This window comes from Trypanosoma theileri (genome assembly GCF_002087225.1).
Source record: "Trypanosoma theileri isolate Edinburgh chromosome Unknown TM35_Tth_16_V1, whole genome shotgun sequence".
Classification (NCBI taxonomy): domain Eukaryota; phylum Euglenozoa; class Kinetoplastea; order Trypanosomatida; family Trypanosomatidae; genus Trypanosoma; species Trypanosoma theileri.
In genome coordinates this window covers 477,706-498,839 of record NW_021639858.1, presented here as the reverse complement: position 1 = coordinate 498,839, position 21,134 = coordinate 477,706, and the positions used below count along the sequence as shown (strand labels likewise).

The following is a 21,134-nucleotide window of genomic DNA, read 5'->3' as shown; positions in this document are numbered from 1 at the left end:
AAATACAGAGACGGAAATAGCAAGTATATCAGCAAATCCATGTAATACCCCTATGCTTTTACGTGGCGACCATTCCTCTCGGCAGAACTGTCACTCAACTCCCAGGCAGGACTGAAAGTTCCATCACTACGGCGGAGAAGAGGATTCGGTGCTGTGCTATTAAGGCTTCCAAGAGAGGTATACCCTTCTGCATATAAACTGCAGAATGGAATACCGTATGCGAGGATGTAACCCCATATATCTTCATAACTCCAGTTAAACAATAGACAGACACGCAACATATCTGGCCATCCTTTTGTGGTACGTTCTACACTTTCTTTTTGGTGAGCACTGTCACTTTTTCGTGTCCCCATAAAAACAAGTTGAATATCTCTGGTTTCTTTAAGATATTCAAGTCCTTCCTTCATAGAAAGTGAAGAATCCGTCTTGGTTAGAACAAAACCATTGGTACTAGCATAATTCTCTCTGAATGACACCATTTCATTAAACTCCTCCATACCCCCAATTCCAAGAACAAAAATACAGAATTTTTTCATTACCTCACTACCAAAAACGCATAAAAGGAGATCCATCATTACAACAGAATCCTTTCCACCATTAAAGGCTATTCCAATTTGTTCTGGTTTAACATCAGCCGTCACCTTTCGAATCAGATCTAAAGAAGACTTAACAAGCGATTCAGACGGTCGTACCATTTTTTCAAAACCAGTACTCTCTTTAAGAACAACTTCAATCCCATGACTTCTTAAATCCTTTAATTGAGCTCCTGTTATTGGTGTCCTAAAAAGTACGAGTTTCCGCAGTGATGATTCTTTTTGACACAATAAACCAAAACATCGCACTCTCTTGCATGAGTAAATACGTGCCTCCACTAAAGTTGGAATATCCGCCAGTGCACTCACGTCCGTAACACGATCGCAATTGTGAAGTTCAACGTGCGTAACGGCTTGGCGCAGACATGCCTGTGCGATATCGGTATTCGTCACATCCGCTCCCACGAACTTCAGGGATTGTGTGCTCTCCTCCATTACTGCCTGAGACCAATGTGAACGCTACGGCTTCTAAACAAAGAACCAAGAAAAGACGAAATGAAATAAATAAATAAATAAATAAATAAATAAATAAATAAATAAATAAATAAGGCAATGCAGAAATAAAGAGAATGTGTGTCTGTGTGTGTGCAAGAACAAAACCGAAAAAAAACGGAGAAAAAAAATTGTCGCACTGGGGTAGCATAAAATAATAATAAAAAAAAATAATTGTCCTGTAATGGACTATTTCATCACAGAAGACCTACAAGTTCAGGCCTCCAAAAAAAAAAAAAAAATGATATTAACATAGTAATGATGAGTCTGTACTGTTGGTGTCTAAAACAAGAAAAACAACAACAACAAATAATAAAAAAAAGTAAACAAATAGAGGTTTTCTACCATATGCAGTTATATATATATATATATATATATATATATTCTATTTTTTTCTCGCATAAGTCGTACCCCACTATTTCTCTATTTCACAAATATTTTGTCGTACCTACCTCTAAACCCCTAATCTGGAAATGATTATCTTTTCAAGAAGAAAAGAAAAACAATTAGGAATAAAAAGAGGTACATATATATAACATTAATTCCTATATTCTGAGAAAACGAGTCTCTAGGCATAGAAAATAATCATGTTACCAATATGACACACTGTAACATTATATATATATATATATATATATATATATATATAATCACATATGGAGCATGGTGATATTACTACCATTGCTTTTCTTTTTTTGTTTTAATAATAAATGAGAAAACCCCTTCTCAATTCAGAAAGGTGACCATCAGTGTCACGAACAATGTAGTAAAAAGAGAAAACTGTACTCTCAGTGGATAGGCAGCAGATGCCACTGCACATAGTTTGTTAACGCCTATCCAACCATCTAGACATGACTGAGCTAATGTCTTTGGATCTTGACATTTCTGAATAATTTTGTTTTTATAAAACCATTGATTCATTGTACTCTCACAGTCTCTACCAAAACAGTCGAGTACTTTTTTAGTCAGAAAACGACACACTGGAAACAATGTTAAATTATCTGCACATTTAACTCGATCTGCACAGGTTTCTGCATACTCATGTGTAAAGTCTAGGGCAGTATAAACCTTGACTGGAGATATGAATGGAATGGCTCTTGTAAAGAGAGTTTCCGGTAAAATAGCAGATGTCTGACTTACGTTTGTTGTACCACAGAATTCTACAGCTCGTGGACACTTTATTTTACCATGAACACCTATTAATTTAGATGTATCTGCATTACCAGCATCTCCATTTTCAGGGCATGGTGCAGTTTGTCCTTGAACACGTATAATTAGTTGTCCATATTCTGTACACGCAAAAGGGAAACACCGTACACCATTTCCAATATTGGGAAATGCACCAGTAATCATATTAGAGTCAAAACATCTACTATAAGAATTAATTTCACTACCAAATAAATTACTTGGATCATACAATTGTTCATTTATACAATTGACGTTTGTATATCCCATAATAAATGGACAATAATCCATTTCTGCCAGACTTCCACCGGCATTCTTCTTTCCAAAGTATTGATACATGATTGGAAGATCTCTGTTATACTCGGTATTATCACATCTTCCAAAACCAAGTCTATCATTAGTGCATACACTTGATTTAGATGAGCCAAAACAGAATTCATTCACTCCTTCATCTTGATCATTGCATTTATTATATAAGAAACGACATGTACTATTTCTTCCCCATCGAAAATTATCTTCTGCAACATCAAAGTTAGCAGTGTAATATCCAAGATCTTGTAAAAAGGCAAGTGTAAATGAGGAATAAAAAAGAGTTGGACTTGTAACAACACCTACAAGTACTTCTTCAAAGAGAATACGTTTCTTCCAATGAGAACCTGCAGTTCCAGGACCTCCAGCATCTTCAACCTCAACTCCATCAAGTGTTGGACACCCAAAGTGTTTTCGAGCAACTTCCACTACTTTTGGAGTTGTGATTAACGTTACGTTCTTCCCCAAATTTGGTCGGTATACTACTACAGATCCAGACGTTCCAAATCCACCGGATCCAGTAATACCTTTTGCGGTATTTGCAATATCCGTGAATCCAAGAGAATGTGTAATTTCATGCATAGCCACACGCTTCTCAAGTTCTCCAACGTGATCTTTTATACTAGATGGTATAAAATTAATATGACCAATCACTGGACGTTGTGTAAGTGGATCTCTTGCACATGCCCGAGCCCATGCAATCACATCACTTGGGGTTTCTCTTGGATTAGCCGTTACAAACACAACAAAATCCACCTTTGTATACTGAGCCGCAGGGGTCTTTAATGTTCCACACACATCTGCTGGTACATTCATGATTGCCTGAGGATCTACAAGAAGTGCTTTTCCAAGAAAATCCAAAGCACTCTCCACTAAAGCCATCACGGTCCTATTTTTACGTGGTGTGAGGATATCTTCTTTTCTGCAGACCGCCGTACCTCCAGTGTAGGTATTCACGGTTTGTCCAACAAAGGTGCATGAACTATTAAGAGCATATGAAGGGCGAAAACGTATATTTTCACGGGCAGCAGCGGTAAATGCTTCAATAGGAGAACCTCTCAGATTCAACTTTGGATTACTTTGACCAACATTTACGTACGGTAGTTTATTTAATGGAATGGCAACTTCATCGTGCATACATCTATAATGATTAGATTTGCCAAGTGTGTTATCCGCATACACGTGAGATGCACCCAAAAGAGTAAATAGGGTAAACACAGAAAGAAGAAACAATGCCTTTGGGAAGTGATAATGAACCTCAATAAAGATAAGAGATTTCATTCTTTCTTTTCTTTCTCTAAAAGGCAACAAATACAAAAGAGAGAGAGAGAGAGAGAGAGAGAGAAAGAAAGGGTAACACGATAGATTCGCCATTTATTAACCAAAGAGAGAGAAAAAAAAACAGGAAATAATAAATACTTACAGAAATTATTTAACATACAGAGAAGGAGTATTAAAACTGATTTTGAAAACGCTTCTTTTTCTTCTCTCCAGCAAAAACTGTTCTACGAAACAAAATAAGAAAAACAAGAGGAATCACTCGTAGTGGGATCAGAGAAAATAAGAATAAAGAAATACTCCACTGTTCCACTGTAACACGTACACACATTGTTCCTCTCTCACATATATATATATATATATATATATATATATATATAGACGTATGAATAATAATAATAGTAATAATAATAATAATAAAAGGGGTCTAATTTTACTTTGCTGATGAGGCTCGCACGGATTTACTTAATCGCAATGGAAGTAAAGTTGTTCCTGGACGACAGTTGTATCTATATCTCCAGCGTCGCAACGGAAAACTCATCACACCTGTTGCAAATGCCTGGATAAGATGATACATCAGCGAGGGAAGCAAAATAACAGCGGCTTGACGATTTTCATAAAAAAGATGAAGTATGATGGGTACAACAAGTACTTCAGACTTCGTAATGAGAGCAAAAAACAATGCAATGCGTTCCTCTGGTGTGGCTGTAATAATAGAGGCCAAACACCACCCAACAAGAGAGAAGAGAAAGAAGAGAGCAAACTCCAAGCAAGTCACTATTCCTATTCCTTTCCATGTTAATAAGTTTGGTGTTATAGACTGCACAAAAAATGAGCTGAACATAAAATAGTTCACTAAAAGCAAAACAAAACAATTCATTTGAACTGCACGTTGACGCCAATAAACAAGACTTCCATCACAAAGCTCAGAACATGCAATTTCTGCTTTACTGATTCGCACCACATCACGATCTTCTCCAGTTATATATCGATGTGAAACCCAAGCAAATATTCGTTGAGCGATGATACCAATAAAAAATGGACCAATCACAGTTACTGGAAAAAATACCATTTCCATTGCACTTGGAAGTTTTGTTGAGTGTGAAAGGGAAACACATGCAATCATGAGTAAAGGTGAAGCAATGACACCACTTACACTTCCAATAGCACTTAAATACTGTGCAAGTGCTTCATTACCTTGTGATGATCGTGCTGCGGCTACGGATAATATAGCGGATGGAGGAAGACAAAATGTACACATTAAACCAATAAAGAGAAAATGCACATCGGTAGATCCGTGAAACATTATATACACAGCTGTTCCTATAATAGGAGAAACCACAAGACTCATCACACACATAGCAATAGTTGGACCAATAAAACGGAATGCCGCACTCTTATCAATATCTGGAAAGGATGCACCACTGAGTGTAAAAGAAATAAACACAAGAACTCGCACCCACACACTAGAGGCAATATCCATAGAAGAAGGATGATAATACGCCATACATATACTTAACACAAAGAGCCAGAGTAACCACTGACTGCGTATCCAGTCAACCACAGATAAAGATCCCATTACAATACGAACAACTTTCTCTTTAGATCCTGTTGTGTTTCCCGTCTCGTCCACTGTACATGGAGAACTGGGGTCTCTTATGGACTGTACATCCGGAGAACGGCGCCATAACTGTGGGTTGTGTAGTCCAGTTGCTCCGCTGTTGTTCATACTGCCCTTTATCTATATTGTGTTCAGAGAAACAGTCTTTTGGGAAGAGCTAAATAACAAGAAGAACAAACAAAGAAACACAAGACACATACATACATAGGTACACAAAGAAGAAGAAAAACCACAATAATATCACGAATAAGAATAATCGAAGGAAAAGAAGAGAAAAAAAAAGAAAGAAACGAACGCACACACACTCACACTCATATACACAGAGAGAGATAAATAAATATATATATACAAGAGATTGATATGGGGAAAAGAGAAAGAAAAAGTCGTAACATCATCTCCCTAAAATAAATGGACACTCATCATCACTACCACTACCATCATTATTATAATAATAATCATCTTTACTGAAGACATGTTTTTCTGCAGAATTTACAGTCCTTCAGATAAAATAAATGGTTTCGTCAAACATGAGGCCCAAAGAAGACTTACTGGAAAAATACCTGACGCCGTCCATGATGATGACAACTCTTCTGGTTCTCTCAGCTGCTGCCAAATTCCCATTAAATGCCTATACAGACTCTCAGCAACAATACATTCCCATGCTCTTTGTCCAATATGCATAAATTTTTCAATAGACTTCTTTGCCAAATCCACAGACGTGGCTGGATCCCGCATCCACTTACTTACACACAGCAAAGAAAGATAGTAAACATCTATACCGGCAGATTGAAGAATCCTTTCAACATGCGGCCACATACTTACAATATGTTGTACAACTCCCACGGCTAGTTCTGTACAACGCCCGTATGCCTCCCACTTTGAGACTGGATAACTCTTGAAAGTATTCGCTGCCTGAAAGACATCACCTCCATGTAATTCAAGCAAAAGAAACAATATATTACGCAAAGAAACATCCATAATATCATTTGACACTGTTGTAGTCGTTGTTGTTGTTGTTAATGTTGTTGTTGTTGTTGATGATGATGATGAAGTTATTTCTTTTAACTTAAGGGAAGAGTAAAGGGAGTGTATATCTTCTTCTGTCACAGCTGGTACGAGAAAATGTTGTTTATCCTTTCTTAGATCTGAAGATATAGAAACTTCACACACCGCCTCAAATCGCTTTGCAAGGATAGAAGCGAGATACTCACCACCAACACCAGTGATGAGATATTTTACAATCTGTTCTATTGGATCAAATCCACATCTATCTTCTACCAGCTGCTGCAGAGTTTCCTGCAAAACCGATTTATCCATGTAATGATGATTCTCTTTATCTGTTAACTTTCCCATACAACAGACACAAAGTAACACTAATAGGGAATCATCTCCAAATGGATATTTAGATAGTTTACCACTAGTATTATAATCTATCCAATAAGTTCGTATTTGTTGATGCAACATATCATTCAAATTTATTTTACAAGTAATAGGTGCTTCAGGTTGCGTTAATGAACTTAAGGAAGCAATCCATAACCTAATAGAGAGTAAAAGCGCAAGAGTTTGCTGCTTATGAAGTTTCTGTTGAGAAATGGTATGGGGAATGTGAAGTAACTCATCAAATTCTTCTACTGGCATCACAAGAGGGACATTATCTAAAATATCATTATAATTATTATCCACAAGAGAACGAAGAGACTCTGTTGTTGCAAAAAATAATCCACGACGTGCACACGCATTCGTACACCAACGCATTAACATCCACCACGATGTTGACATGTGACTCATCTGAGATGATGACCGTTGAGGTTCCACTTCTCTATCCACATATGATTTTTCTTGTAATGGTATGGATAATGGTATTGGTTGTGAAAATGATACTAGTTCCTTTTCTTCTTTTTCTTGTTCTTCTTGTAGATGTAGATGATAATATTCTGAGAAATTCTTCCTATCACTACTACAAATATAATGAAGAAGTATCACGTAATTAAGAGAACTTACCCGCTGCTCACTTTCCCACACATCCTCCAATCCACACCAGAGCGGTATAGTGTAACTCATAGCCACAAGATGTCCCTCATCCCACAATACACCCATTCGCCGATCACGTCTACACACACTCTTCACAACTCGTGTAACTACTTTATTGAGATCCGCTGCATACCAACGAAGCATTACCCACCAAAAAATACGAACGGCACTTTTTCTTAAATCATTCACTTTAGACCACTTTTCAGAGCGTTTTAAAAGATTTTCTTCTATAGATTTTAAATGTATGGGTGGTAGTCGGTACATTTCATCAGAGAAATGAGCAGAGGGACATGCAAATCGTAATAAGAGCTCCAATAATGTTAATACACATTCTCCTCTTGTTATTATTGTTGTGTCATTCATTCTACAAACAATAGCATCACATATCATATTAACATACTCAGAGCGTTTTTCAAAATAAATACCATGTACACAGCGCCCTATACACACCATAACATCCGTTAACATTTCTTTTGGAATATGATCATGCAGTATAGCATTTACAATTCCTTCAAAGAGTGTAATTACAGTTCTTTTACTTCTACTACTATCATTTCCCATCCAAAGTGGTAACATGATAACAATTAGGGAAATAGCATGAGGTGTGGGTGTTGTGTCTGTTATTAACTTCTCCATAACATCTGGTGTTGAGTTTGGTAAAGAGATAATATGAGAAATAAGGGAAGGACGCACCAACAGTCCTCTCAACCACTGCGCTTTTGTATCCATAGAATTAAAAGATATAATATGAGTTACCACAACACGTAAGGATTGTAGAAATAACTCTAGAATTTCATCATCTGTAAAAGGAATAATATCCTCTGGTGTACGTAGAAGTAATTGATGAAATAAATTCATAAAAATATCTTTTAAAACGACTGCATTATCCGCAAGACGATGAATTTTTTTCGTGATGGATCCAACAAGATAAAGTTTCTCTTGAGCTGTACAATGCATATATAATAACTCCACTACACTCACAGCCTCACGTGAGGTGGTGTCCTTCTCAACATAGGCTAGTAATAGTGATACCCAAAACTCCCAATTTTCATCTAAAATGTTTGTATCAAGATCTGCGTCTATTACTTCACGCACTGCCTGTAGGATCTCTTGTCCATTGTTTTTCTTTAAACAAGATTGTACCCCATTAGTGTAATCTTTACTATCTTTATTACTATTATTATTATTATTATTATTATTATTATTATTATTATTATTATTATGAACACCATCTTGTTTTGTCACTACCCATTGCTGCACACACATGTTAAGGAGATCACGTGAAGTATGCTTATTCGCATGGCTCTTACACTGATTTTCTTCTTCTAACTGTAGTATTTCCCACGCTGTGTCATTATCAGAATCAAAACACAATACATTACATTCAGAATTACGGTGATGGCCTTCATTCCTCTTTGTGAATGTTTCTTCCAATACTCGTTTCCACTCTGCCTTGAGACTCTCAAGAGGACCTTTGCAACGCAGAAGAAGATCACATACACGAGATGGATCCATCTCTTTCATTCCCATTGTATTCATATCACTATTAAACAACATAACATCCGCATGTTCTCTTATAAATATCTCTACTGTTTGACGAAGAGCGGTTGCAGTAGGAACTTCACTTAATTGAGAATTGGGGGATGTAAATAATGATTCTAACTGTAATCGCTGCTGTTGCAACTCTTCATCACTTGTACGGTCCGCGAGGAGTTCATCACATATGGACTTTAAACTCTGCGGTTTATTTCCTTTTGAGTCTTGCATTCCCAGCGGAGGTGTACACGCTAACTGAGCATACACAACTCCTCTACTGAGGATGAAGAAACTGAAAAAAAAATAAAAAGAGAAGAAACAAAAAAAAAAAGAAAGTAAATAAAGTAAGAAGGTGTAGTAATATACAGAGAAATTACAAAAAAATCAAAAAAAAAAAAAAGAGGAAAGAAAAAAAACAGAATAGTTTAATTTAATTTGATTTTTTTTTTTTTTTTATTATTACTGTCATCACTCTCCATGAACCTTGTCTAGGTGTTGCTCCGCCTATTAAAAACCTGCAAATTCTCTTTCCTTTGCATACTTCTCCCTCTCCACTTCTTGTACAAAAGATATTACAACTGCAATCATCTAATGTACAGAATACTTATAGAAAACAAATACAGACATACATACACACACACACACAAGCAAAAGATGCAAACAAATACTAAACTAAGTCTATATTATATTATATCCTCTCTCTCTCTCTCTCTCTGTCAACTACTCCAATTCCCCAAATTCCCCCATTTCCCCCAATCCCATTTTCCTCTTAACCCTACACATACCTCTTTGTAGTAAAAAAAAATAAATACAAATATATATATATATATATATATATATATTTACACCTTGACTCCCAACCCCAAATATCTACTTCCCTTTTTTTTTCTTTTTCTTACTCACTATGAATCTCTCCCCACCCACCTTAGCGTTCCGGTCCACGATAGAGATATTTGAACTCTGGACGCTCCTTTACAAGTGGTACATTCTCATCATTTGGTATCTCATACGTAAACTGTGACTCCGCAAACATATCCCGTAGTGGTGTAGTAGTGAGAAAGTACGGGTTCTTCCTCATTGGATAATCTGTGCAGGTGTTAAAGCGTGGTTCCCACGATGGTAACAAGCAAGCTGAAAAGAAACTCCAATTCTCACCAGGACGAATACCATATACATGATAATCAAACCGGCGACACCATTCTTTCTTATATTTTGCATACTTTTCCCACATTCGTTTTTTTTCCTCTAAACGTTCCTTATCTTCCATAACACCATACTTACGGCATTCATAGTCATTTGGTAGATAACCCGTTAGTCTATACATACTGCGATAACCGAAACACAAATCCATACAAAAAAATGTTAACATTGTAATAGATGAGCGAGACATTGGCATCATGTGTGCATGACGTAATGATGCTTTCGATCGGATCCAATAACTATATGCAAATGCCACAGATGCAGAAATAACATGTTCATACCATCGAATTCCTTTTAAAACATCAAAGAAATTAGGAGACGTATCTACTACAGGATAAGGAGTACCCAATATATGATTCGCTAAGCGAAAGTTTGTATAGTCTGAGTTTGTGAGAGACTTATACACGTTATCTCGGCGCTCCATGGAGAGTGTCGTCCGCCAGAGTTGAAATGACTTCCATGCGAGTTGTTCCTGATCCGACAATTCACGATCTGTAGTTGGAGCGTACCGTGTGTGATCAGTGGCGATGAAAATGGGTTTACCAACGCGGTTCACACCACCTGGGCCAAGTTCCTCCGCTGTTGCCATCACTACTAACTGCTAATAAAAGGAATGTACGTTTGAGTGGTCTAACCTACACAACTACCCGTTCATGATCATCATCATCATCATGATTGAGATAGAAAGAAAAGAAAGAGAATATGTGAAGGAGACATAGATATTCAATAAAAAAAATTTTTTTTTATTATAATTATTATTAAATTTATTTTTACTTTTTTTTTTCTTTTCTTTTTTTCATCTGAGAGAGGAAATGGGATAAATGTAGAAATATCATTGGTATAAAATGAAGAGATTTAAGAGACTATTAGGGTGTTGTGAAGATCATTCAAATTACACTGCCGTCAATTTTCCCCCTTTGAATCACTTCCTCAATCCGAAGTAGAAAAGACGTTTTTGAAGGATCCAAACAAACAACGAAAGAAACAAAACAAAAAGACAGGAAGAAAGAAAAATAAAATGAATGAACATAAACATTTAGGAAATTGGATTCAGAACCATCACACAGAAAAGAGAGAGAGAGAGAGAGTTAAGGATTAAAAAAAAAAAAAAAAAAAACGATTGCAAAAAGAGATCAGAATAATAATAAAAAAAAAAAACCTTAACTTCAACATCTTTGCTCTATTATGTGAGAAACCATATCCACACATACATACACAGAAAAAGAAGAAAATACACAGATACAAAAACACATATACCTTCACAAACGTCATCATACAAATAGTGACGGGGATACATAACACATTTACACAATATATATATATATATATATATATATATATATTTTTGCCATACGTACATACATTCATATATATAAAATAGTTATTCTCTTCAACAATAAATTGAACACGGACGTTCATAGCGTAAAAAGAGAAAAATAATCAAAAACAAAGAAATGATGATTTTTCCACCTGTAGATACACCCATTCCCCCAGAACCCTCTCTCGTATTCTGATCCCTATTTACTTTCATCCCTCATATCTTTTTTTTTTCTTTTCTTTTCTTTCCACTTTATGTGGACGTGTAAATGCATATCTATATACTAAAGAGAGTTAAGTCCTTCTAGTTGGCGCGAAACGAATCCAGAGAAGCGAATGCATTGGCTGTTTCCTCATTCTTCTTTGCACGGCTCCAGTTGTGCGTCTCCGCCATCACACGTGCCACCTCCGGAATGACATCATTTGCATGCTGAACGTTGAGAAAAGACAATCGAGTACGGCGGGCAATGAAGTCCTGCACCCGCTCGCAGTGTTCCCGCTCCACGGCGTAGACCACCTCCGCCTCCACCACCGGCTCGGACGGATGTAATCGCCTCAACAACTTTGGGTCCCGCCGCACCATCTCCAGCAGCGTGGAATAGCGATCGCCGTAGTTGGCGCGCCAGTGGGTGTGCACATCTCGCGGAATATCACTTGGGGGCTCAGAAGGAACAGCCGCCAAATTGTGTGCTCCGACCACCTGCACCTCCTCCGTCACACACGGCCGCATCGTTTCAGTAGTTTTCGCACCTGTTGTGTTTTTTCCATCGCGCAATAAATTATCGCGTAGAGTGTCGACGGTGTCTTGTGCGATCTTGCGGTATGTTGTCCACTTCCCGCCCGTGACACTTACCATGCGGTTCTGCGGGTCTACGGAGACCATGTGTTCACGGACAATATTCTCTGTTCCGCCGGTGGCGGAGTTCTCTGGGAGGGCGAGTGGTCGAATACCACACCAGGCGGATTGTACATCCTCGCGTGGGACTTTGCCAACATATTCCTCAACATTTTTAAGAAGAAATTTCACATCTTCTTCTGAAGGTCGTACATCTTCACTCACCTCACAGCTTTTATCAGTTGTGCCAAGTAGACAACCTCCCAACCAAGAAACACCAAATACAACACGACCATCTTTAGAAGGGACCACCATGGCACTTTCTTTAGGACAATACTTTGAATCAATAATAATATGTGTACCAGCACTAGGTGCCATACGAATAGAGTTTTTATCTGTTATAAGTTTTTGCACCTCTGAACTGAATGGACCACCAGCATTTACAACAGTTTTACTGTAAACTGAAAAATCTTCCTTCTTCATTCGATCATGAAGGGTAGTTTTTACAATTACTTCTCCCATTTTATTACGTACAAGATCCATTTTTTCTGCTTTTATATAATTAGCTGTAGCTGCTCCATAACTAGCAGCTGTAAGTGCCAGGGAAAGACATAAACGAGCATCATCCATTTGTCCATCGTAGTACTGTACGGAACCGAGTAATACTTCTCTGTTATGATTTTCGTGTTTTAATAATGGAAATTTATCCATTGTAGCGTAAGGGGTAAGAAATCCAGCATACTTTAATGTACCACGTTCCCACATAGCGATTAAATCATACAACTTTACACCACACCAATACATTACAATATCCAATGGATTATAACATGGAATAATAGTAGGAACATCATGACAAAGATGTGGAGCTTGATGAATCATAATGGTACGTTCTCTTAATGCCTCTGCCACCAATCCCAGTTGTTGTGGATCCAGATGAAAGACTGCCTTCTCAAGATAACGAATACCACCATGAATAAGTTTTGTACTTCGACTACTGGTTCCACTTGCGTAATCATTCATTTCCACAAGACCAACACTTAATCCACGTGTAACGGCATCTACGGCCACACCAGCACCGACGGAGCCACCACCAACGATGAGTACATCCATTGGAGTTTCCGGTGAATTGTATGTTTTTAATTGGTTCACACACTCTGCACGTGAAGGGTTCTCATGCTTCCAAAGTGGCGGTGCCTTTTTTGGGTCAAATCGTCGCTGTGTCCAGCTTGGATCTGTGAAGCTGAATCCAATAACACCAGCAAGAGCAGCGGTGGAGATTCCAATCAGCTTTTTCGTTGCACTCGTCATTGAAGAAACGAAGAAAAATTAATAAATAGTATTGAAAATAATTAACCTGTCACTTGTTTCGCAGAGACACTCACGGTTTCTTTTTTTTTTTTCCTTCTTTTTTTTATTTTTGTTATTTATGATAGGGATTTGATGTGGAGTGTACACACCAGGATGATGGAAAAGGAAGAACAACACAAAAAAAAAAAGAAGTAAAGAAGAAATAATAATAATAATAATAATAATAATAATAATATTCCAAGACACAAATAAGCCAGAAGCGGTTTGGTTGTAATAGCTCAGCAGAAATCTACGTCATTTGGGGAAAAAAAAACAAAACAAAGCAAAGCAAAGAAGAATAAAAAATAAATAAAAAAAGAAACGCACGTTATACCTATATGCAAATAACGATAAAACAAAGGGGAGAACTCAACCCCTCTTATATGTATATATGTACAACTTCAGACGTCTACGTTTGGAACGTACACATATATTGTCAAGGTTAGAGATATTATAACCTCTAAATACTTCATTTACTAAATATGATTACCAATTAATTGTCAAATATCTTTTGTTTCCTCTTCAAGTACTTATTCACAGAAGAGAAAATGAAGGAAGATATAAATAAATAAAAAAAAAAAAAAATAATAATAATAATAATAATAATAATAATAATAATAATAATAATAATAAAACGGAAAAAAAAATCAAGTAAATAATATTCAGAGGCTGATGCACTCAATCCTCTCTCTCTCTCTTTCTTTTTTTCTTTTCTTTTTAAATTCCTCACATCCAGCGTTTGGAACGCTTATACCTCGGAGCTGAAGGAACAGATTCCTGTACTCCACTGTATGAAGTTGCCCGTACTCCTGCTGAGAAATTCTTCCCAGTAGCAGGTGAGATTGCCTCATACACGGTGGCCGACTGTGTCAATGGAGCTGATTGGCGTGGAGAGAATTCCCAATATGGAGAACTGTGAGAAGGAAGAGATGACTCTCGTGTTCTTTGTCGTTCTCCGTTGTGTAATGGAGAATAATTAAAAGTAGAAGATGAAGAAGAATATTGATAAGGTATCTTTAAAGGAGACTCAGATAACGGAATAACATCATATTTCCCAAACTTATCGATCAAAAAAGGTTTCATATATGGCTGCCTTGAGGCAATTTCATTAGTAGAAACAACAGGGAATGTATTTAATCGATATTTTTTCTCTTCTTCTTTTTCTTTTTCTTCTTCTTGTTGTTGTTGTTGGATGGACATTATCTGCGATGATAAAGAGAGAGCTGTACGGTTTATATCATACACCGAATGTGATGCTGCACTATCTTCTCTATTTGTGTTTGGGAGAATAAGACTTATTGGCGATGGAAGTGATTGACTCCGTAGTTCTCTCCGCTCTGCCTCTCGTACTTCCTGCAAGAGCATTACTTGTTTCATTCGTGCCTCTTCAAATTGATTTCGTTTGTGTGTTAATTGACGTGCGATTAATTTCATATCACGAGATTGTCGAAGAAATGATTTTTGATATGATCGATGTCGTTGCTCCAGTGCCCGTCTTTCTCGAATTTCTTCTCGCTGTAATACTTCCATGGCTTCCATCAAATGATAATCATATATAGATTGCTTTACAAGCATTACTAACTGTTGGGAAATACACCGTGAAGAGTAGGCACGCCATAAGTTATTCCGTTCCTCCTGTTCACAAGCACGAATTTGACATCTTTGTTCTAATTCCAGATCCTCTAAATCTTCCAAAAGCATCGTTACAAATAATAAACGTTCTTGATAAAAGACACGACGAAGTTCTTCAATATACATAGATGCCTCTTTTAACATTCTTTCTCTTTCTATCATGTCTGCATCCATGAGATTCTGACGTTCTTTTTCTCTATCAGCTTGACTTGATTTAAGAGCTTTAATCGATTGCTCTAATGCTTTTGAAAAGGTGAGTAATGTCTGAGTTCCATCGGTATACATTTGATCTTTTTCTCTAGCGCACACTTCATACAATTGCATGCTTCCTTTACGAAATAATATTTCTTGTTCTTTACGCCATCGTGCTTTCGCCTCACGGATATCCGCTGAACGTCTTACATACGCCCGATACTCCTGTGTGAGTAATTCCACAAGTCGTTTACGTTTCGCTTCACAACTCTCATGATTTGTTTGTAGACGATTAAGATATCCACGACCAACTCTCTGTAAAGAACAACAAAATTTAAAAAGAGCCTCTTTTCGATAACGTTCAATCATAGGAAAGGCTTCTGCCTTTAGGAATACTTTAGTTTTACCAATCTGGGACAAGTTCTTTTTATTCATATCACACACGGTAAGAATAATTTGTGCTAATTCTCGACCGCTTTTTCCCGTAGCTTTATCACCTGCAATGATTTTATAACGTTTATTAAATTTATCAAATATATTTCGTACTGGATATCCCGCTTTTCGTATTTGTACGGTTCCTAATACTCCACTAGAGGCAAGTTGTTTCATCGTTTGTACACCATCAAACATTCTTGGTTTTTTTGCTGGATGTGGTTTAATGCAGCGAATCCAATGAGGATTCGTACTGTTAATAACTTCCATTAATATTGATAATTGTTCTTTAAAGAAAGAACCAACCGTTACACGTTTACTACGGGCTTCTGGTGGTGATGGGGCTTCTAATAATTCACGAATAAGAGGATCTTGTGAACTACGCATCATTGTTTTCATATTATCTTTCAATGTATCTCGATTCTTATCTAGCCATCCATTAACATCATATGTAACACTTGCGGCATAGTGATGAATAATAAAGGTATCACGACTTACTTTTTTCTTTTCAAAGAATTTATTTTTTCCACCATGTGCTTGATTAACTTTTTCAAGAAATTCCAATTCATTACCTTTACCAAGTGTACATTCCTCATCCAGTAATGCAAGGATACCACCTTTATCTACTATAAGTCGTACACATGGTAAATTATCTGGACACTTTACCTCTGTCACATCAATACCCTCTGCACGGCATTCTTGCATATCCTTGTCAAATATATATATATTGTAATGATTTTGTAAAGACTCATTTGTTAAATTAATACAAAGCTGTTCAAAACTATTTTTCTTAAAGTCTTCAAAACCAAAAATATCTAATAAACCAATCCAATTTCCTGTTGCAGTGGCATCACATAACTCATTACTTTTATTCACTAACCATCCAAATAAACCATCATATAAGGCTTTTACAAGAGCATCACGGGCATCTACTGCAAGTGTTGGGCGTAATAATTTCACTGTTTCTGTCTTTTGTACCACTAGTGTTGTTGTGACGAGTTCTTTTAATAATATAGTCTCATCAATTCCCCAGAGAGCAACGGCTTTTTTAATATACTTCTCTGTAGCTTTTTCTACTCGAGCTCCCTCTCCATCGGCTTCAAAACTAACATTAAGAAGCGATAGAATTCCCCCTACACAAGACCACACGGATTGTATTTCATTCTCCTGCATGCCAATCTCTACCATGGCGTTCATAACTTCATTAAAGTCTTCTGCGGTGTTGTACTCTGAGTTCTGCAGACACTTTCCAGCGTTTAGACTCTTATACATGGTTTCATTCTCCAGTTGAAGTTTAGCTCCCATAGATCCACGAGGTAAAAGATAAAAACTATGATAGACTCGTTCATCTTCAGCAGCCGTGACGATACGTGATTTCTCTAAAAGATATTTTGTAGTCTCTGCCCCAACAAGTTGTCCTTTTTCATTAAATTTAACTTTCATAAATTTACCAAATCGAGAACTGTTATCATTACGTACGGTACGAGCATTTCCAAAACACTCTAAAATAGGTGAACAGGCATTTAATTTTGACCCAACTAAAAGACCTTTTTTTTTCTCTTCTTCTGTACCTTGTTTACACGATACTTGAGCAAGATATTTCATTACAATTTTAGTGGCCTCTGTCTTTCCTGCTCCAGATTCTCCAGAAACAAGAATACATTGATTTGCCCCATCTGAAATCATCTCATGATATGTATTGTGTGCCTGAGCCCATGAATGGGGTATATTCTTTTCAATCACAGGTCCTTCCTGTAGATATTCTCCCATCTTGTTATCTTGATACCATGGTATATGAAAATTAAACGGATTAATTGCCACTACAATAGCTCCAATGTTGGTGTAAATAATATCCCGAAAGTACCGCATATACAAACACCGCAGTAATGGGCCATCATGCAAAACTGTGAGTGTGAGAAGATCATCTGGTTGTTCATCCAATAAATCCTCACGACAGGGCGCCAGTTGTGTATCCCGCACATCTGTGAATTCCTCTCCAACACATTTACGCTCGGCATCATCTGTTTTCACGGTGTATCCATTAGCTGATTTTCCCTGTACTCGTGCCACAACCCACGATTCCCGTGGATGATCAAAGAAGCAGTGAGAGCCAACATCAACTGTCATGACTAATTCCTTTTTTCTGATCTCTCTCTCTCTCTTTTTTTTACGTTCTGTCGATATTGGTAAAAAAAAAAAAAAAATAAAAGAAATAAAAGAGAGAATAGCCTATTGCCTACCTTTCCCCTTTTTTAAAGAAAAAAAGAATGAAGAAAAAAAAATAAATATATATATATATATATATATATATGTATATGTATATTCCTTGTTTTTTTTTATTTGTATTTCCTTATATACACAACTACAGCCAAGTGTATCCTCATAAACCCTTCGAACATAGGGATCATAAAAAAAAAAAAGAAAAAACTTTTACAATATCTCACTCTATAGATCGTGCGACACAATCAAATCTCCAGAAGGATCAATAATAATAATAATAATAATAATAATAATAATAATAATAAAGTACCATTTGAATGATGTGATATAAAGTTCATCTTCCACAGGAAAGCATTCCCGATGGCTTTTCTTCTCTTGTATTAACAACAACAACAAAAGACAGACAAGGACTTGTCACTATAAGAAAATAAACACCACACATAAAAAGACTTTATACAATGTGTCCATTGTCAATTCACTCATTATAGGAACGGTTATCAAAAATAGTTCCATATATATATATATATATATATATATATATATATATCATCATGGGACTCACAAGGTACAAGATGCGAAATTTTATTTTCTCTTCATGTAACTAGACATAGTCCTTCTTTTGTATATTGGTGTTGTTGTTTTGATTATTTCCTTCTCCTTTCTCATCCCCTTTTTTTTCCTGTTTTCTTTGGAGAGAGAGAAAGGCATATAAAATATCCAGATACACAGTAAGAGGATAGAGACGGTGCATGCGTGCACATTTGTTCTTAACTAAAGTAACAGGAACAAGAAAGAGGATTCAACACATACTGCGCCCATCCACATAACATAAAAGCACAGACCCAAAGAACAAAGAAAAAAATACAAACAATGGTATTTAGTCTCAAAAGAGAAAGCTGCATTACTGCATTGTCTACATAAAAGAATATATTAATTGACCGATCACCTTTATTACTATTTTTTTTTTTGTCTGTGTGTGTGTGTGTGTGCGTGTGTATGTGTGGACCTTCTTGAAATGACTATACCTTCATGTTCCACCAACCAGTCGCAATGAGGACTAAAGATTCATTTTTTCTCATCTAAACGAATATATTCTTATATATATATATATATGATCTTGAGGTTTTCACTGTACAATAGGTGTAATTAGAGAGTGAAAAAAAAAAAAAACCACTCTGGCACACCATCACGCAGAGAGAACAAGAAGAAATGGGAGGGATTCACATCAAGTCTTCTCAGGAGATCCAAACCTGAATATAGAAGATAATATTACGCCGAGTAGAAGAAATCGCGTGAAAGACACGAGAAGCATTTAGTTCATTTTTTTTTTTCCTTTTTTTATTTCCCCCTTTTTTTTTCTTCTCAGACGCACCACTCCCACAAATGAGAATAGTCAATACGTATTCTTTGAAGACAGAGGAAACAAAAATTAATCTTAGCCCCTCCCTAAAAAGGAACTAGAAACACTCTCATTCAAGTTTTCGGTAGTTTTCTTCCTCCTTGTATTCCCCATTTTCTTTAACATTCCTCCTCCCCTCTTTTTTTTTTTCCAGGAGAAAATAACTTACACATCCATAAACAATAACAATAACAACCAAAAAAACCACAACCAAGTGAACCAGCACAGTAAAAGAGAGTTATCATTAAACCAAAGAGTTTTTGCTATCCTCAGGGACGAGCAGTAAAGAAGGCGGAGGATACACAACATGCAGTATATTCTCCCACATCAATTTTGGACGTAATAAAATTCCTCTTCTCGTTTGCGATCGTTGTGATTCACGACGTGTAGTTGACGTCAACACTAAATAAACATAAAACACGGCAAGACTCCCTACAAGAAGCATAACAAGAAGTAGCATTACAAAAAGAAGAACAATGGCCAGAGATCTCAAAGTATCTTCTTCATTATTACCAGGACGTCCTAAAGAGGTTTTTGAAATATTATCAACACCAACAACTCCTCCTCCTCCTCCAACAGCAGCAGCGGGTTGTCCAGGTTCAGAAGAAGTTTGATCAAATGTACGACGGCCATTTCGCTGGCTTGCCGCATATACTTCATTAATCAGTGAACGGGAAAGCCAGTAAATACCCATACCCGATGCTGAGCTCACCGTTACGAGATAGAGTGCAAACCAACGTAGACTTCTCTGTCCAACACAACCACCAAGTATACCACAATGATGATCGTGTTCCAATACACACACATTGCACTGATAGCAGTGTGCCGTACGAGGAGGGCGGCGTACTCCACATATACGACAGAGAACAAGATTCTTCTCATTTTGATGTGGATCCACTTCACCAAGTCGTAACCGTGGATACACACCTGGGTCCGTGCATACAATTAAGAAGGAGGATATAAAGGCTGTAGAGAGTAGAATGAAAAGAATACAGAGTTCAAAAAAACCAAGCTCTTTCCATAGTGTAAAGACTACACCAAAGACAACAGCTACCGTTATGAATGTGGGAATGGCGTATACCGCCGCTTCTGGACTCCAAAAACACGTAATACCACACCGCCGTGTCCTTGTTATCTTGCCAAGTGCAGTGACACTGTCATTATACCGATCTTCAGTCAAATTAATGGGTATCACTGTCGAGTCCATAAGCTACAGTAAAAGTTCTACTAACTAATTAAAGAAGATTAAAAATACACACACAGAGAGAGAGAGAAAGAAAAAAATAATAATAAAAAAGAAAAATAATACAAAGCACCAAAGTAAAAAAAAAAAAAAAATAGTAATAAAATGAGTACAACAACGTGGGAGAAAAACAAAACTAAAGAAAAAAAAAAAAAACACTCCTCACTCTAAGATCAGACTGAAGCAATGAATCATTGAGAAATGAAAGACATTGCAAAAAAAAAAAAAATTTTCTTCTTGTCTTTGAAATTTTTCTCATCTTCTGTTTTTTT

At 36.8% G+C, this 21,134-nt stretch overlaps 8 protein-coding genes across 8 annotated transcripts; all 8 read right to left on the bottom strand.

Moving 5' to 3' along the window:
• Positions 1-50: 50 nt before the first annotated feature.
• TM35_000162950 (phosphoadenosine phosphosulfate reductase-like protein) lies at positions 51-1,028 on the bottom strand (the record flags this gene model as incomplete). The annotated part of the gene is made up of 1 exon (XM_029026167.1): positions 51-1,028. One exon carries the CDS (start codon positions 1,026-1,028, stop codon positions 51-53), a length of 978 nt encoding a protein of 325 aa, XP_028882723.1.
• Positions 1,029-1,811: 783 nt separating this feature from the next.
• Positions 1,812-3,860, bottom strand: TM35_000162940 (surface protease GP63; the record flags this gene model as incomplete). The annotated part of the gene is made up of 1 exon (XM_029026166.1): positions 1,812-3,860. One exon carries the CDS (start codon positions 3,858-3,860, stop codon positions 1,812-1,814), a length of 2,049 nt encoding a protein of 682 aa, XP_028882722.1.
• Positions 3,861-4,290: 430 nt separating this feature from the next.
• TM35_000162930 (uncharacterized protein) lies at positions 4,291-5,586 on the bottom strand (the record flags this gene model as incomplete). The annotated part of the gene is made up of 1 exon (XM_029026165.1): positions 4,291-5,586. The coding sequence occupies one exon, from the start codon at positions 5,584-5,586 to the stop codon at positions 4,291-4,293; it is 1,296 nt and encodes a 431-aa protein (XP_028882721.1).
• A 381-nt stretch (positions 5,587-5,967) lies between these two features.
• On the bottom strand, positions 5,968-9,276 carry TM35_000162920 (uncharacterized protein; the record flags this gene model as incomplete). The annotated part of the gene is made up of 1 exon (XM_029026164.1): positions 5,968-9,276. The coding sequence occupies one exon, from the start codon at positions 9,274-9,276 to the stop codon at positions 5,968-5,970; it is 3,309 nt and encodes a 1,102-aa protein (XP_028882720.1).
• A 694-nt stretch (positions 9,277-9,970) lies between these two features.
• TM35_000162910 (uncharacterized protein) lies at positions 9,971-10,834 on the bottom strand (the record flags this gene model as incomplete). Its single annotated transcript, XM_029026163.1, has 1 exon — positions 9,971-10,834. The coding sequence occupies one exon, from the start codon at positions 10,832-10,834 to the stop codon at positions 9,971-9,973; it is 864 nt and encodes a 287-aa protein (XP_028882719.1).
• Positions 10,835-11,866: 1,032 nt separating this feature from the next.
• Positions 11,867-13,705, bottom strand: TM35_000162900 (putative glycerol-3-phosphate dehydrogenase; the record flags this gene model as incomplete). Its single annotated transcript, XM_029026162.1, has 1 exon — positions 11,867-13,705. The coding sequence occupies one exon, from the start codon at positions 13,703-13,705 to the stop codon at positions 11,867-11,869; it is 1,839 nt and encodes a 612-aa protein (XP_028882718.1).
• A 765-nt stretch (positions 13,706-14,470) lies between these two features.
• Positions 14,471-18,127, bottom strand: TM35_000162890 (myosin heavy chain MYA2-related; the record flags this gene model as incomplete). Its single annotated transcript, XM_029026161.1, has 1 exon — positions 14,471-18,127. One exon carries the CDS (start codon positions 18,125-18,127, stop codon positions 14,471-14,473), a length of 3,657 nt encoding a protein of 1,218 aa, XP_028882717.1.
• A 1,736-nt stretch (positions 18,128-19,863) lies between these two features.
• TM35_000162880 (uncharacterized protein) lies at positions 19,864-20,826 on the bottom strand (the record flags this gene model as incomplete). The annotated part of the gene is made up of 1 exon (XM_029026160.1): positions 19,864-20,826. The coding sequence occupies one exon, from the start codon at positions 20,824-20,826 to the stop codon at positions 19,864-19,866; it is 963 nt and encodes a 320-aa protein (XP_028882716.1).
• Positions 20,827-21,134: the final 308 nt, after the last annotated feature.